The sequence below is a fragment of the Chanodichthys erythropterus genome, chromosome 11 (assembly GCF_024489055.1).
Source record: "Chanodichthys erythropterus isolate Z2021 chromosome 11, ASM2448905v1, whole genome shotgun sequence".
In the NCBI taxonomy this organism is placed as follows: Eukaryota; Metazoa; Chordata; class Actinopteri; order Cypriniformes; family Xenocyprididae; genus Chanodichthys; species Chanodichthys erythropterus.
In genome coordinates this window covers 27,342,771-27,361,853 of record NC_090231.1, presented here as the reverse complement: position 1 = coordinate 27,361,853, position 19,083 = coordinate 27,342,771, and the positions used below count along the sequence as shown (strand labels likewise).

General features: G+C 35.3%; 1 protein-coding gene across 2 annotated transcripts; it reads left to right on the top strand.

Annotated features, from left to right (window-relative positions):
* The first annotated feature begins 2,601 nt into the window (after positions 1–2,601).
* On the top strand, positions 2,602–5,787 carry LOC137030376 (troponin I, fast skeletal muscle-like). Of its 2 annotated transcripts, none has more exons than XM_067400658.1 (7): positions 2,602–2,661; positions 4,532–4,567; positions 4,689–4,725; positions 4,805–4,933; positions 5,059–5,148; positions 5,228–5,404; positions 5,503–5,787. In XM_067400658.1, the coding sequence occupies exons 2-7, from the start codon at positions 4,560–4,562 to the stop codon at positions 5,590–5,592; spliced, it is 531 nt and encodes a 176-aa protein (XP_067256759.1). In that variant the 5' UTR covers positions 2,602–2,661; positions 4,532–4,559; the 3' UTR covers positions 5,593–5,787. The 2 variants fall into 2 exon arrangements, with proteins under 2 accessions (XP_067256759.1, XP_067256760.1); XM_067400659.1 differs by having other exon boundaries at positions 2,638–2,661; positions 4,537–4,567.
* Positions 5,788–19,083: the final 13,296 nt, after the last annotated feature.

Here is a 19,083-nt window from a genome sequence, read left to right as displayed (position 1 = left end):
ATTAACACTCACGACGAGGAGATTTGTAGAAATGTAGACTTTTAATAATGAAGTACACAGGAACTGGAAAAGAAACAGGAGATAACCACATACACCATTAACAAGGACTGACAAAGACTGAGGGAACACAGGGAATACATATAAGGCAAACAAAGGGAGCTTAACAAGATAATTAATAAGATACACCTGAACTGAAACTCAAATCAATCTGTAACCAAGGGAACTAAATAATGGCGGGAAAAATGGAACAAATGAGGACATGTGACAACAGGCAAAACAAACCGAGAGTCCAAAACAGATGTAACCCTGACACTAATATTGTTGTGTGCAGTTTTTACCCATATTTAGCATAATTAATTTGCAATATTGCTGCAGTGGGTCTTTGAAGGTTAGGATTTTGACATTTTTTTAAATGTCATGTTGTGTTATAGCACTGAGAAACATTTGTGGTCATATCAGAACATCTGTCAACCTGCCTGGTAGCTGCTGAAAGAGTGTGTCCAAACAATCTATTATCTCATCTTCTTTTATGAGAATCTATTAGCATGTTTGTGGATCTGGTTGCTTGCACATGTAGTCATTGAAAATGAGAAGGGCCATGTCATCAATCTGATCGACCAGCAAACAAACCTGAGGCCAGTGGCATTATCACAGTCACAAGGTTAAGAGTGTCTCGAGAACTAGACTGACCAACAGTTAGTCAAGGGGTAATCACTGATTCAGACAGACCGATCTACATTTTTATGTTATTGACTTTAAAAGTTATGGAGGAAAAAATGAGATGACTTACTTGGTAAAACTGTTAAAACTAGTCTAAGCAGTTTATGAAACTGACCACTGTTTTAAAATACAGACTGAGGGTAGTTGAAAAATCATTAAACCATTATTTCTATTAAAGATTTATAATGAAGAAAATGTTGAAAAGAGCTTTTTTTATCACCATAAATATGAGGTACACATGTATTTTTTATGCTGTTTGCCAGGAACATGGTTTGAGAACATGGTTTTGATTATTTAAGATTTTATCAAATAACTGTTGTATTTTCATAACATGACAGCTGGTATTTTTTATTTATTTATTTTTTGTAGGAATGAGCACAGCATGATCATATGTACTGTAATCAGGAATTAGATTTTTGTTCTGGTCATGACACTACTTTACTTTCATCTAGTCTCTGAATGGCCAAAATGAGCTTGTCAAAAATGACCTACTGAGCAATTATCTATTTTGCACTATTCACTGAGTTGTGTCTCTGCATACTGTATATTTCTCTGTGCGCTATAGCTGGGGCTGAAAGAGTTAATGTGGAAGTGTTAATGGGTAAAAATGGTTGACATCATGACTTAACTATTTCAGGATTCTGCCGGGGTTGGATTGGCAGCACCATTTGCGCTTTCAAAGTGGGATCGTTCTTAGAGACACAGCTAGCATCAAACACACCACACTCACACTCATAAATATGTCCACTCGCACACATGTACACACATGTTGACGACAGCTTTGACACCTGCTCCCCCCCCCACCCCCCTTTTGGAATTAGACACCTGTAGGGGCACAAAGATTCTATCCCACGGAAACTGTCTACTAAATGAAAGGTTGGGCTGGCTGGATGGATACAGTTTCTCCTGAGGATGACTAGTATATTTTTGGCACATGTCGTGAATTTTATGCAATTGCTGCACTGCAGTGGTGTCTAAAATATGCTGCTTATAGATGGAATCAGCAAAATAGTAATATGTGGACCCGCAAGACAACAGAACACTATGAAAAATATAGATTTTTTAATTATTAGTTGTAAAAAAAAAAAAAAAACGACTGGAGTAAGTTTCACAAGAAAATATAATGTCAAGTTTAATTCAATGTGTTACTTGCCACTTCTTTGGAATTATTTGTAAAATTTACTAGCAATGTATGAGTGAAAATTGTTGAATGAATCTTACATTTTTTCTTCAGTGTACAGTTAAGACAGAGCCACAGCATACAAATTTTATAAATACTAGTTATATCGAAACATTTCACTGCTCCGAACACCAAACTCTTGTGATAAACAATTGGCTATTAACTGTTTGGAATGTATTTATGGTGTTAAAAATGTTGTATAATATTTTTCTTAATGGAAGAAACATATTGTATGAAACTACCTGTCACTGATTCCTTAAATATTTGAATCTTGAAAAACATTTGTTCTTCAAAATTTGTCACATCATCATTTAAGGTACAAAATACAAAACTTTGTCAGTGTGCTTTGAAAAAAAGGTTTATATTTTTTAACTATGTGATGCTGAAAATGATGCTGACCCATGAGAACACACACTTACTCATGTTGATTATTTATAGATGTGTTTTTTTGATTGCAAATGTGATCTCCTGTGGTGATTTATGCTTTTCAGTGTGCAGTTACTCATTTAGGATATGAGTAAAGTAAATATGCAATAAAATAGGAATAACAGTCTTGAAAGCAAGGGTTATTTATGTGTGAGGCTGGGAGGGGTAATATTGGCTTTCAACGGCTTGAAGTCTCATTGGCCTGCACTGGATACTAATTCCATAAAGAGTTAAAGGGTTTTGCTGAGCCAACATAGAATACTATCAAAACCCTCTTTCAGTACAGAGGCCGCACGCAGTTCCTCGTCTGTCCTGTAACCCAGATTTTCTTAAAGGTGAGATGATTCTGACCTGTTACACATGCTGTATAATTTTTAGATGTGATTTATTATACATAAACTGTATACATATTTACAAAACAAGACATTATAAAACAAGATAGATTATATAGATGTGTTTTGTGAGAATTGAGTTACACTCTTAAAAATAAAGGTTCCAAAAGGGAATTTGTGTTACTAGTGTGATACTGTAAATATTTCAATGATCTTAAAGAACCTCTTTCCAATATTTCCAATATAAAGAACGTTTTGTGCAATGGAAAGCCATGGATGTTCAACGTTCTTCACAGAACCATAGATGCCAATAAAGAACCTTTATTTTTATAAGTGTAGGATGGGATTCAAAGCAAATGAATATGTTCAGTCATTTGTAAATTAAGTTTGCTTCCTTTCTTTTACTAAGTGAATTTTTAAGCATTTTTTTTTATTTTTTATGGAATGTATTTTCATTTTTAAGCCTAAGCATCTTCTTGGATGTTTTGTTTCAAGCAGAGAATGTTGAGTCTTATTAGACATTTGTATCTAAAGTGAGGCATAGTCCTCCTGGAGGAACCTGGGGGTTAGGTGCCATTCTCCAGAGCTTAATGTTAATGGCTCAGTGATGAGGCCTTGGTATTTCATTTATTAAAATGTTTCAAACCATTAAATCTTACTTAAATGTAGGAAATGTTCTGAAATCTAGAAAAATATCTAGACATAATCAAGATAACATAATACGTTAACATGGCGAGCTGAGGGAACGCTATGTGCTAACATTTCAATAACCCTGAAATCCGAGGCCTCCGTCAATCCATCACCTGGCTCATCACTGCAGCTACAGTCCAGTTATAGATCTTATGGAATTCTGGACATATGTGTTTTAGGAATTTTGAGAAAGAGACATTATATTAATCTGAGGATGTTAAATGCTGTTACTGAAAGAGAGAGCAACAGTGAGAGAGATGAGAGCTTGTGTATGATTGAACTGCTGCTGATACAGTTTCTGATGGATATCTTCAGCCCTTTGCTCTTGATACAACACGTTGGATAATTTTACACACAGAGATCAGCTTTCTGCTTTACTGTCATTTATGCCGCATGCAGCTAAATGCTAGTAATGGGTGATACACAGCAGCAGTCCTATTGACTCAACTCAGATTTATTTTCATTTATTTTATTTTAAATTTGTACACCAATTACACTAAAACATCTGTACGTTATGTTGCTATTTATAGCTGTAATAATAAAATCCATGTGTCATTTAACATTACTATAGGCATTATGTTAATTAAATATATTAATCTAAGTTAAAGACTGAGGTAACATATAGGTGATATATGATATGTATAGCAGTATTAAATATGGTCAGCTAATATTCCTTTTTTGTCGCTTTTTTGAGTAAATAATTTATGCATGAGTGAATAAATAAATGAATTGCTTCATTAATAGACAAAACGGACACTTGATATTCTTTAATGTGATTGGTGGGATGTTCTATGTGTTATGAATGAGAGTGTAAATGAGTGTGGAGGAGTGTGACTTGTTTATAGCTGTTAAAAGTGATGACTGTTGATAGTAATACTCAATGGCTGTAACTGAATAAGGGATGTATGTGATGAACGCAGCAGAGAAGAGCTTAGAGAGCAACACTGTTAAGGCTTTCGTTTAGTGTTGCAAAATTTAATGCTTTGGGATGAAATGGATATTTGATTTTAAACCAGCCTTTCATTTAGGCATAAATCCAAGTAACATACACTAGCTGGAGAGTATAGCTCACTAAAAGGATGGCATGTAAAACTGAATGGGTTTGTCAACTGCTCAGTGATCATCAAACAATGCTTTGAAAATTAGCCTTTAAGACAATCTCACCCTGTTCTCTATATTTCAGAACAGAAGAGCACAACAAGCCTGCCACCATGTCTGAGTAAGTCTGTAAACACAGCTTGTACTGGAAATCTCGCAAGTCAATATACTAATACATATACAGTTCTAAATCTATAATGTGCTGAAATATGTTTTTTTTTCCTCCCCTAAAATCCTAACAGAAAAAAGATGACCTCAAGCCGCCGGCATCATCTCAAGGTAAATTTGAGTCTGTTGAGTTTGTGTTCACTTTATAGATGTTAAGTTGCATGTGTCATTTGTTCACTGTTTGTTCTAGAGTTTGATACTGGCAATAGCCAAGGACCTGATGGAGGCTGAGGTAAAGCAGAGAGAAGAAGACAGAATTCATTATATGGAAGAGAAATGTCCTCCTCTGTCTCTGCCTGGCTCTGTGCAGGAATTACAGGTACACATGCACAAAATGATTATTATTCTCTGTATAATGAGTATAATTATCGATTATTATACTCTGTATAATGTGTATAATGAGTATTTGACCCTGTTGTTAAATGTTCTCTCCAATGTGGTCAGGATCTGTGCAAAAAGCTTCATCAGCAGATTGACGTGACGGATGAGGAGAGATATGACATGTCTGTTAAAGTGGAAAAAAGTGACAAAGAGGTTTTTAATCCATGGATTATTTTCTGTAATCTATATTGAGGGTTTGACTTTCAGCAAATGACACTGTGTGTTTTTGTAGATTGAGGATCTGAAGATAAAAGTTCAAGATCTGATAGGTAAATTCAAGAAACCTGCTCTGAAAAAAGTGCGTATGTCTGCTGATGCCATGCTGCAGGCCCTGCTGGGCTCCAAACACAAAGTGTCCATGGACCTGAGAGCCAACCTCAAACAGGTCAAGAAAGAGGTCAAGGAGGAGGTGAGCGCACATTACGGCAGTCGAGAAACTCATACCTGCCAAAGTAATTGTGTCAAATAATATTTTTAATCTTGAAATTCTTATGTGAATTATTTTAGGATAAGGATGCAGTGGGAGACTGGCGTAAGAACATTGAGGACAAGGCTGGTATGGGCGGCAGGAAGAAGATGTTTGAATCCGAGGCTTAAACAGGCAGCTATTTTACTTTTGGAGTTGATTTCTGATGGACTTTCTGCTGTCGTTGTTGCACATTTCACTGACAAAAAAGTGCTTTCGCGTCCAAACTACACATCCAACAAGCCAACAGTAACTAAGCTAATCATAATATTCAGAATGTCATGTATTACATGAATGATACATGAGCTCACCTTAACAAATAAAAATGGGAAAAGAAACTTTGTCATCTGTCATTGATTTTTTTTTCAGCTGCCATTTTTACATCATAACTGATAAATTAATATCATCAATAATGGTGCTTATTTCTGAATGAGTCCAGGCTGAGCAAGGTTTCCTCTTTTTCCTATATTTAGCAACAAGCAGCAAATGCTCTGAACTTTCTACTTCTCTCTTTGTCTGTATCTTTTTGTTAATAAGGGGAGATCTGTGGACGAAACTAAGCATGTGTGTATTCTCTGTTTATATGATGAATCTAAGCAGTGATATTATGTGAAATGGTTAAAGGATTCTTATTTCCCAGTGATGAAAACAGAAGTGGAGCCTCTGAGATGTGACTGAGAGGCCCTGTGTAAGTGGATATGTAGTATTACGTTGTCTTCGTAATATTATAAACTTATAAATCATAAGTGATGTTTTTGTTTTGTTTTTTTAAATGTAGAAATTGTACCTTGCTTTGGTACCTTGGCTGGTTTAGGCTTGTCTGACCTCCAAAGATTTTTATATTCCTAATATACTGTGCAGTAGTTATTTCACAACAGTAACAGAAATTAACTTTTTCCACTTAAATTGATTTCCAGGAAGATTATTACATGCATTTTTTTAAATGTAGTCCTGTTTTTTTTTTTTTTGTTTGTTTTGTTAAATTCGAATTAAAGCAATTAATTCAATTAGAATACTAATACACTATTGGGATGTTATCAAATGAAATCTGTCAATTTTTGCTCTGTGTGTAAATGCGCGAAAATTCCATATCTTTTTTAGGTAGTTTGGAAAGAATTAGCGAGCATTGTATTTTTGTTATCATGGGTCAGCGAGTTTCTCGTGCGAAGAAAGCGACAGGTAGCGAGTGTGTGTACAATTCACATCCACGTGCACCACTGCAAACCACCGCCAACGCGCCAAATCCTCCTCAGCTTGAGGAGAGGCGCGCTAGTATTGCTGAGGTAGATGGAGGAGGAAGGGAGGAGAGAGAGGAGAAGAGGGTGAGGAAGAAAAGGGGGTTTTGGAGGAGGTTGTTCTGCTTCCATTTCTCTCGCCCCAGAGCTGGAAAGCGTGGGAAAGCTCGGGGTGAAAACGTGGAGCAGAGCGAGAATCAGGAGCAAGAGGCTGCTGTGTTCACACCAGACGCGACTTGCGCGAATAAATCGCGCTATTCGCGCGTAGTTGGACGCTTGAACATTTTGAGTTTACTCGCTTCATTCGCGCGTGAAAATCCCTTCACAACAGACGCGAATTCGCGTCATGAGAGGGGCTCTCCCGCTCCTTTATGTGTCCCAGACTCTCCCACTGCTTTCTGCACACTTCCTCTGAATAAACACAATTGTCAGTGGGGAAATAATTGTAAATTACAGCGAATAAGCTCAATTGGTCGTCTTTAGTTGGCTAGTCTTAATATGTATTTATATATATAGCTCAAATTGAGTAAAGACCGTTTTTTACAACTTATCAGATAGTCCGACCTCCTCACTCACTTTCTTTCAAACACGATCCTTTTTATTTCTGTTTCTATAAATGTATGAAGATGTACAGCGACGATGATTTTGTCCTCCATTGTTGTTTCGAATTTCTGCCTCAGCTCGCTACGTCACGTCACTACTAGAGCAAGCTCCTGATTGGTTAACGCGGCGCGGAAATTCGCCAAAGTTCAGATTTTTCAACTTGCGCGATTCGCGCGAATCGCGTCATTCGCGCGAATCGCGTCATTCGCGCCGCTTCATTCGCGCGAATCGCGCCGCAGGATGTCAATTCGCGTCTTTGCATTGACTTAACATGTAAATCACTCGCGCTTACCGCTTCATTCGCGTCCGGTGTGAATGCACCAAGATTACATGATTCTAACTTTTCTCTCTCATTGTTAATCCTCCTTTGGTTAGAAATGGCTAAATTAAGGATATATGGCTAAATTCAGTGCAGCGACTTTACAGACAGCATATTTTACAGACAGTTTTAAAATGTTTTTTTTTATGATCTTTTACTGACTGCTTTCACTAAGTGTCAATGATAATCTTTTATTGTACACCAAATGTAAAAATTTAGTCCAATCTACTTAATTATAGTTGAAAAATTAAGGATCATTGGCCCTATGTATACGTCACTGGTGATTCATTGTGTCACTGGTGTAACTGTTTTTTGTCTGTCACATTAAATAAAATGTGTCATATGTGACATAATAATTTTACATCCAATAGGATTGCATCATTACTTTTTTATAACTGTTTTTCAAATATTTTCATCTGTCATTTATGTGTATTCATAAAGTCTAAGTGTAATATAATAATGTTGTCTAAGTTTAAATGTTAAAAAAAGAAATACATTTTAAGACATTTTGTCATATTAAAAGTGGACGTTTCTGTAGAATGACCCAGTTGTTTATTTGCACAATCAACCATTTAAAAAAATCACTGTCTCCTTACTACTGTCACTATATAGGCAATATTAGAGAATATTTATTATGATTTAATTTTTTGATCAAATTCCTCTCTTTAGATCAGATTTCTCTAGAGCAGTGTTTCCCAACTACATTCCTGGAGGGCCACCAACACTGCACATTTTGCATGTCTCCTCAATTAAACACACCTGATTAAGGTTATCAGCTCATTAGTAGTGACTTAAAAGATCTAAAATGGGTGTGTCAGACAAAGGAGACATGCAAAATGTGCAGTGTTGGGGGGCCTCCAGGAATGTAGTTGGGAACCACTGCTCTAGAGCACATCACATGTACTATAGAGGACTGTGATCATCAGGAGCCTCCTAGCAGCAGTCTTGATGCCCTCAAATCTTCTGAAGAGCAGGAGATGCAGGAGCTCCTTCAACCTCGTGTCCAAGACAGTCCAGTTATTCTGTCTGAAGGTGAGATTGAGTCCCCTCAAACAGATCAACAGGAAGATGACGTGAGCATGAGCATCGAGGGTGAGTTTGTCATACACATATTTTTGCTTTTATGGCTACTTCACACAAATATGATTTTTTTTTTTTTTTAGATCTACATATTTATGTATAAAGGAAATAGTATGTTTTAGGTGATCTAAAGGTATTTAAGTTTAGCTTTTTTTTTTTTTTTTTTTTTTTTTTCTTTCAATATTTAATCACCTTTGTTTCCATTTCTCTCGAATAGTCCTGCAGTGTGACAAATTAAAGGCTTAGTTCACCCAAAAATGAAATTTGTCATTACTCACCCTTGTGTCGTTCCAAACCTGTAAGACCGTCTTTCATCTTCTGAACACAAATTAAGATATTTTTGATGAAATCCCAGAGGGTTTTTTTTTTTTTTTTTAGGTTCAGCTTATGACAGGGTAGAGAAGATATTGTTGAATAATGTCATTATTTTAATTTTTTTTTTTTTTTTTTTTTTTTTTTTTTATGCACAAAAAGTATTCTTGTCACATCATAAAACTAAGATTGAGCCACTGTAGTCATGCTGACTATTTTAATGATGTCTTTACTACTTTTTTGGATCTTGAATGATGGTAATTATGTTGCTTTTTATGGGAGATTAATAAAAAAAAAAACTCTTGGATTTCATCAAAAATACTTTAGTTTGTGTTCCGAAGATGAACGAAGGGCTTATGGGTGTGGAACGACATGAGGGTGAGTATTTAATGACAGAAATTTCTTTTTTGTATGTACTAACCCTTTAATGTTTTGAAGTACAAATATTCCATAGAGTCACCATTGAAACTACTTGTATAATAATTACATTGTTTAGACTGAGAATAGTAACACTGCAGACTTTTCTGCAACTGTTTTAAAGCAGAACTAAGTAACTTTTTTACCTTCTTCATAAATAGTTTTCTAAGTCCTTACGATGGTTAATTGACTTGTAGTGTGTGTTTGAGGTGAGCACTAACCCCCTCTGGCACGTCTATGCCAGAAAACAGCACTTGCTAGTTGAGCTGCGCCGACCCGACACAATCTCGCCTCATGTTCACGTTCATGCGAGAGTGACAAAATGCTTTACGGTAATTCAATATACACATAGCGACCCACCTCCATCGAGATTTCTTGTACTGTATTTGCAAAACTACTGCGCTGGTGAGCGTTGTAGTTGTTGTAGTCCAGAGCTGCGCTTGGAGTATTTATGACAGTGTGATTCACTGAAGCTACCTGTAGGGGGAGCTTTGCAAATCTTACTGAGTTCCGCTTTTAATTGTATCTCAACTACAGTGATATCTCTTTTAATTAAAATCTGCTCAAAGTACGACATCTGTGATAAACTGGGGGAAGGAGTAGTTTGTCCCATTGACAGCCTTCCGGTATGTTTAGATTTATAAATATACGTGTGTGTGTGTGTGTGTGTTAAAATTATTTGGAGAAACCCAAAATAGTATAAGATATACAGTATATAGTCCTATGTTTTGTCTAATATACATGATTTAGAAAACTTGAAGTGTTTAAACTATCAGAATGATCAATGCTTTACATGGTTTTAAATTCATGACTGGATCTTACATTCACAGAACTTTATAGTAGGCCTATGTCTGTTGAATATAAATGACTTGAGTAATTGTTTTGATCAGGTTGCTCTGAAACTTGGTCGAAAACTGGAAACCATGGAATATATCAACATTGTAAGCTGCACTTTCTGATATCTGCTCTCATTCTCTTTTTTCAATTGTATATAAATGTTAATTATAGACTTCAACTTATTTTTCACTAGGAAAACATTGACAACCATTTGTCCAAGACTGGCTTAAAACCTGATTTAGGAAACCACCTCCATCTAACCATCATGAATAATTGTCTGTCTTCTAGCCTGATCATCCTAAACCCGTTCCCCTGGAAATCGGACTGACAGTCCTTGCTAACAAGGGCCCCAGTACACCCCACATCATTAAATTGCTGGACTGGCAGGACCTCCCCAACCATTATATCATGGTCCTGCAGCGGCCCTCGCCCTGCGTCAATCTCTTTGACTTTTTGCAAAGCTGTGGGGGCATCTTCAATGAAGCGATTGCACGCCATGTGATGCGGCAGGTGGTTGAAGCTGCAAACAGCTGCTGCAGTCGAGGTGTTTTCCACAGAGACATAAAAGAGGAGAACATATTAGTGAACACTGATACACTGGACGTGACGCTAATTGATTTCGGCTGCGCTGACCTGCTGTATGAAACGGCTTACCACACCTTTAGTGGTATGTATTATAGCAGTTGTTTGGGACTTAAACTGTAGTGACGAGTTACGTCATGTCATATCCTAAACAATACTGTGTCATGTTCAATCATCAGCCTGAGTACATTCAAAAATCTATGATAATTCAGATTTACAAATCTATTTCCTCTGGGCACATTGCAGTACTGCTGGCGAGCTCTGGTAGCGTCTGGCGCAGGGCTTGAGGCAGCAGTATTTGAGTCTTGTGGTATTGGTGCCTAGGGATGGGAAAATAGTTTTTGTACATAGTTCGTTTGTTTGCCACTTTTTTCTTTGATTATTTCTTTGATTATGTATTGTATCATGCACACCCCAGTGCCCAAGACCTCCGCACTGCATTTCCATCTTGCTCCTGCTCCAGTCCCAGTGCTCCCCAGAGTGTCCTGTCACGGTCCACCAGGTCTTAGAGCTCACAGACACCCCAGATGATCCCAGAGCTTCTTGTCTTGGCAACTCCAGTCGGTCAGTTGACAAGGTCCTATAGTGGTCCCTGAATGCTCCAGAGGTACCTGTTGCTGCTCCCTCCCCAGAAATCCACAGATGTTCCACAGACCTCACGCTCACTGCTGAGTTTCTGTTGTGACCCAGAGCTGCTCAGTTCCAGAGCAGTAGCAGAGCTGTTTGTCACTGATGCCCCAGAGTTTCCTGTTCCTGCCCCAGAATGACTATAAGAACTCCAGAAGGAAACATCATCACACATTCAAAAATAAACTGTGGCATTACATTCTTTGTTTGTTTCATATTTCAGTGAAATACCTCTGATAGAACATGATAGATCTGTATAAAAGCAAGCTTTATTTACAGATAGTTACACAATAATAAAAATATTATTAATCATTATTAATTTGCCCTGCTTATGTCAATAATAATAGTAGCCAATAACAATTTAAAATATTATGACTCTCTAAATGATGTGCATAGGCACAGACAGTTCTTTTTTTTATTTTTATATATCTTTTTATTACTTGACTTTCATTACTGGTGATCAACGACAAAATCATTCTACAACTGGTAAACACTGCAGACCAATACCATAGCACTTCAGTTTTCTTACTGCATGTCTGAAATAACCCAATATGTAAAGACGGTTTTCACAGGAGAAGAAAGTTTACATGGTTGAAGAATGAGACAAGAGTAGATAAAGTACAACTTCTTATTAAATCAAATTGTAGGGCATTCAGTTTTTGAAAAAAAAAAACAAAAAAAAAACAATACCATACCAATTTAATACCAATTTCAGATGACATTTAAAGAGCATTATCATTTGACACTAGAGGGAGCTGTTCACTGTAATTGTTTTTATGATGAACTTGTATGTGACGCTATAAATGTAATATGTTGAATATATATAGACATTTTGCCAGATAACAATGTGGACATAACAACACTTTTTAAAACCTGGGAAATTATGTGCATTTACATTGTTACTGCTTAAAAAATACACATTGGTCCACATAAATAACATTTAATTTATCAAATTTAACATTGAATTCTTACTAATGAATCTAAGTTAGTAAATACATTCCAAATATACGCAAATACATATTTGGTCAGTAGTGCAAGTTTTTTATTCACATATTCTTTCACAATCGGTATGTTGTGCAGTAGTGGCAAAATGGGCACCTGTTCAGATCTCAGATCTCTTTTTCTCTGATTACATGATCTGGGCTGCGTTTCCCAAAAGCATCGTAAGCCTAAGTTGATCGTAAAAACGATCGTACGAGTGATCTTAATATTAAGGTCTGTTTCCCAAAAGCATCGTAACTTAAGTTGCACTTGAAAATGATCGTAGATCTACGAGTGCTCAGGAGTAATCGTTAAGCCCTAAGTGCATCGTAAGAAGACAGAGTTATGAGGTCACCTACAGGACAACCGGCAGATTACACCTTTATTCAAGTGCAATGTGTATTACATAGCTAAGGTTTTGACTGTATTCCTCTTAAATCCTCTTTGTTGTTTAATATGAAAAGAAAACGGAAGAAAATAAAAAAAATAAAAATACACATGATGTCATAAATAGTGCTGATAAAACATGTCTGCAATAAAAAAATTGTCTGTACACCTGTAGAAATTGGCTAGATGAAGTACATAATTTGTACTACTGTCACCCTATATACCCTTTATATAGGCTTTATATAGGCCTACCACCCATGGCCTAAAGCTCTATGAAATACTATAGGAGTTCTTCCAAATGTTTCTGAAGTGACTGACTTTTTCAACTATAAACTAAATTTTAAAACATAAACAAGTTTAGATATTAACTTCAAAAACACTGAATCACAGTTTGATTGATTTCACACACACACACACACACACACACACACACACACACACACACACACACACACACACACACACACACACACACACATATATATATATATATATATAATTAATTTAAGTTAAATATAGACACTATAGTTAATTTATGTAAGTGAGAATGACAAAATAAAGTAAACTGTGACATATTATGCCCAAAAATTCTTCATACAGTGGACTACCAGTAAAATTGATACAAATTTGGAACCAAAAATTATTCAGACACTTTGACCTGACCATGTTTTGCTAAAGTGTTATTTGAGATCTTGTCATATTTTACTACCATTAAAAAAAAAAAACTATAGTGAATAATCTGTAATAATGAATGAAATGTTCAAGGTGTCTGAATAAATTGTGGTTTGACTGTGTGTGTGTGTGTATATATATGAAGACTTCAGATGCAAAAGCCTCTAAGTGCCATCTGAAATTTTCTTATAAAATTTTCTTATGAAATGTTTTATCAAGCTTGTAGGCCTATGTTTATGTTCAGTTATTTCACATTAATGGAAAAGAAAATGACCTATTAATTGCCATTAAAGTGAAATTACTGAACCTAAACATACAAGCTTGATAAAAATGCTAATTTTAGAAGAACATTTCAGACGGCACTTATAGGCTTTTGCATCTGAAGTCTTCATATCTAGATATATATATATATATATATATATATATATATATATATATATATATATATATATATATATATATATAGTTTAAAGAAATCGTCTGAAAATTACATCTTTGTTTAGCTCTACCTCCTCCAGAAGAACATTAATTTAATCTTTTTGAAAGGTATCTTTATTTATTTATTTATTTATTTTAAACCACATCAGGTGACGATTATTAGGTTAAACGTTAAAGGATACGATTTTATAAGGTAATATTCAGCACTTGAGAAACGGACAGCGACTCTTAAGTAGCACGTAGAGCGCGTTCTCGCGCGTTCATGTTAAGGGCATTTTTGGGAAACGCACGTGGAATTGCAGCGAGCGTTCGTAACCTCGCACTTAGAAAGCGCTCTTAAGAGCTAAGATACATCGTTATTGGGAAACCCAGCCCAGCTCTTTTACAAGGTCGATGGTTAGTTGTAGGCAGGGCTCGATTTGAGGGGGGTTGGGTCCGTGTACGTTTTGATAGTTTGTTTTCCAATTTGAAATGAAATACGCAGAAACGAGAAAATGGTCGTTTCCCGTTTTTTCGTTTGTTAAAAAAAAACGGAAAAACGAGATTTTGACTCGATTTTCGTTTTTTCGGGCCACGGATAGAAAATGGTAACACGACTTCAAAACTCGTTTTCCACATGTGGGCGGTCATTACACGCCCCTTTCAGCCGATTGGTCAATCAAATCTGAGCCAGTGACGCCATCTTCAGTTCGTTCAACAAAATAACAGTCCTCTGCCGCTATATCAGTATGTCATAAATCGGCTTTCTTCTGTGCAAACTAACGCGTATTTCACAGAAATATTTATTTCAGAAATGTTAATCAGCACACAGACTGTTGTAATGCTGTTTGTAGTTTAATAGTGAAACTACCCACACAGAGGAGCGGATGAAAAGCAGAGATTAAAAAAAAAAAAAAAAAAAAAAAACCTACAGGTTTTATTTTATTCTATTTTGAATAAATAGAATAAATCACAATAAATAAATAGCAATTTTGAAAAACGAACAATCGCTCATCTCTATTTATTTATTTTATATAGCCTAATTGCCTGCTGAAATGTTAATAACCCTTTGGTTAAAAGATTGAGGGAATATGTAAAGATCAAACATTAAAGATCAAAATTACAGCTACATAGCCTTTTTAGTTATGACAAAAATAATATATAAATGTTAAGCCAAAACGAATTAATTTAAAGCTGAACTGAAACAGAAACCGGCGTTATAACTACCTCTCTAATTTGACACAAATCCAAATGTTTCAATAGTCACGATTTGGAGGCTAAACTATATTTATTATTTAAACGCTTTTATTGTAGCCTACACAGACTACTTAAAATGAGCAGTAGGCCTATAACGTTTTATATATTTGGTTGAATGTACATATTTTGACAGTTAACAGGCTGTGGCGTCAAGTTCCTAAAACTGATGTTGTGTGTGCGTGAGGCGCCGGCGCGTTCACTTGAATTTTCTTATAAAAGCGGAAACAACTTAATACTTAGACATTTATGGTCAAATATATGTAACACCATTCGAATCTGTGAAAGGTTAAATAGGCCTATTATTTTTGTACACTCACAAACAAAACATTGCTCGTAAAATAAACAAAGAAATTTTCTGCCGTATTGGTTTCCTTTCTGTGAACTTCTCAAAAATAAACCGACACTCATATTGTCGCATTTTTTCCCCTTTCATTTTGGTAATATTAATTACTTAAGTGAAATAAATTTCGCGCATAGACATAGGCTATTTAGCCTATTCCTTTTTGAATCCTTTGTTCTCCGTTCACAGAAGCGCTGCAGGTGCGTGATGATAATGAATCCTCATGTTCTGTTGTTTATTCTGCTATTTGTTCATGTAGGCTAAAACTAAACCCCTGGAATTTTTTAATGATTCACAGACATTTATCAAATTTCGTTTAATTCTAATTTAATATAATTTTATCGGTTAATGAAACGATGATCGCATCAGTTGAAAGTCAGGGGGAAAAAACAGAAATTATATTGACAAGGCAACAATAATTTTCGTTTAGTTTAAGTTTTTCAAAACATCCACAGAACTGCATACAGTAAATTTTCCCGCTGTTTAAGCCACGAATATTTACAAAATAAAATAATTACAAAGATAATAAAACTTCTATGTTTAATATACGAGAGTTTTTGTTTTGCTGTTGTCCACTGAAGCAATTGACGCAGAATCGCCAATAGCCGTTAAATCGAAATTGAAAGTAAAATGTTCAGGGCTGGGTTTCCCAATAACGATGTATCTTAGCTCTTAAGAGCGCTTTCTAAGTGCGAGGTTACGAACGCTCGCTGCAATTCCACGTGCGTTTCCCAAAAATGCCCTTAACATGAACGCCCGAGAACGCGCTCTACGTGCTACTTAAGAGTCGCTGTCCGTTTCTCAAGTGCTGAATATTACCTTATAAAATCGTATCCTTTAACGTTTAACCTAATAATCGTCACCTGATGTGGTTTAAAATAAATAAATAAATAAAGATACCTTTCAAAAAGATTAAATTAATGTTCTTCTGGAGGAGAGCTAAACAAAGATGTAATTTTCAGACGATTTCTTTAAGCTATATATATATATATATATATATATATATATATATATATATATATATATATATATATATATATATATATATATATATATATATGTGAAGACTTCAGATGCAAAAGCCTATAAGTGCCGTCTGAAATGTTCTTCTAAAATTAGCATTTTTATCAAGCTTGTATGTTTAGGTTCAGTAATTTCACTTTAATGGCAATTAATAGGTCATTTTCTTTTCCATTAATGTGAAATAACTGAACATAAACATAGGCCTACAAGCTTGATAAAACTGTTCATTTTATAAGAAAATTTCAGATGGCACTTAGAGACTTTTGCATCTGAAGTCTTCATATATATACACACACACACACAGTCAAACCACAATTTATTCAGACACCTTGAACATTTCATTCATTATTACAGATTCACTATAGTTTTTTTTTTTTTTTTTTTTTAATGGTAGTAAAATATGACAAGATCTCAAATAACACTTTAGCAAAACATGGTCAGGTCAAAGTGTCTGAATCATTTTTGGGCATAATATGTCACAGTTTACTTTATTTTGTCATTCTCACTTACATAAATTAACTATAGTGTCTATATTTAACATAAATTAATTATAGTTTATATATATATATATATATATATATATATATATATAATATATATATATATGTATATATGTATATATATGTGTATATATGTATATATATGTGTATATGTGTGTGTGTGTGTGTGTGTGTGTGTGTGTGTGTGTGTGTGTGTGTGTGTGTGTGTGTGTGTGTGTGTGTGTGTGTGTGAGTGTGTGTGTGTGTGTGTGTGTGTGTGAAATCAATCAAACTGTGATTCAGTGTTTTTGAAGTTAATATCTAAACTTGTTTATGTTTTAAAATTTAGTTTATAGTTGAAAAAGTCAGTCACTTCAGAAACATTTGGAAGAACTCCTATAGTATTTCATAGAGCTTTAGGCCATGGGTGGTAGGCCTATATAAAGCCTATATAAAGGGTATATAGGGTGACAGTAGTACAAATTATGTACTTCATCTAGCCAATTTCTACAGGTGTACAGACAATTTTTTTATTGCAGACATGTTTTATCAGCACTATTTATGACATCATGTGTATTTTTATTTTTTTATTTTCTTCCGTTTTCTTTTCATATTAAACAACAAAGAGGATTTAAGAGGAATACAGTCAAAACCTTAGCTATGTAATACACATTGCACTTGAATAAAGGTGTAATCTGCCGGTTGTCCTGTAGGTGACCTCATAACTCTGTCTTCTTACGATGCACTTAGGGCTTAACGATTACTCCTGAGCACTCGTAGATCTACGATCATTTTCAAGTGCAACTTAAGTTACGATGCTTTTGGGAAACAGACCTTAATATTAAGATCACTCGTACGATCGTTTTTACGATCAACTTAGGCTTACGATGCTTTTGGGAAACGCAGCCCAGGGCCATTTATAGCTAATTCATTCAAAAGCGAAGGAAAGACAGAAAAAGTGAGGATAGCAAGTAAACTGTGACATATAAAAGTAATGTTCACTGTGTTAATAAAAGTGTTTAATTTAAGAGATAAAATCTGTATGGCCATTTATAAGCTAAGGAAAACTAAAAAGCCCCCCGATGGTGATACCGTTATTAGGTGTTGCCACCTAGTGGATAGCCTATTTTCTAATATGACTGTATAGTCTACTGCAAGGAATGCGTCTGCTAAATTATTGAATTTAAATGTATAAAATGTAAACAAAACATTAAAATAAGAAAAAAAATGAGTGCAGTAGCCACTGATCTATAATAGATAATAGTCTGTCATTATGTATAGCCTATTGATCGGTGGTAGTAGCCCAAAGGATGTCATGCGCTTGGTAACAGATGTAGAGGCATTTACATTTTAAAAACAGCTTAAAAACAGACTTAATTAAATTTACTGTAGGTTTTTTAAAACTTTTTTTTATCTGTGCAAACATATTTCTGTGAAATACGCGTTAGGTTGCACAGAAGAAAGCCGATTTATGACATACTGATATAGCGGCAGAGGACTATTATTTTGTTGAACGAACTGAAGATGACGTCACTGGCTCAGATTTGATTGACCAATCGGCTGAAAGGGGCGTGTAATGACCGCCCACATGTGGAAAACGAGTTTTGAAGTCGTGTTTCCGTTTTCTATCCGTGACCCGAAAAAAACGAAAATCCAGTCAAAATCTCGTTTTTCCGTTTTTTTTTAACAAACGAAAAAACGGGAAACGACCGTTTTCTCGTTTCTGCGTATTTCATTTCAAATTGGAAAACAAACTATCAAAACGTACACGGACCGGGTTGGCATCCCCCTTGTTGAAAAAAATGACAAAAAGCATCCTCTTGATAAGACAAAAATCTTATCATGTAAACGAAATTTAAAAATTCTCTGTATGACAATTAACAAAGGTGGTCGGTCCGTGTACGTTTTGATAGTTTGTTTCTCAATTTGAAATTAAATACGCAAAAACGAGAAACGGTCGTTTCCCGTTTTTTCGTTTGTTAAAAAAAACGGAAAAACTATTTTGGCTTGATTTTCGTTTTTTCGGGTCACGGATAGAAAACGGAAACAGGACT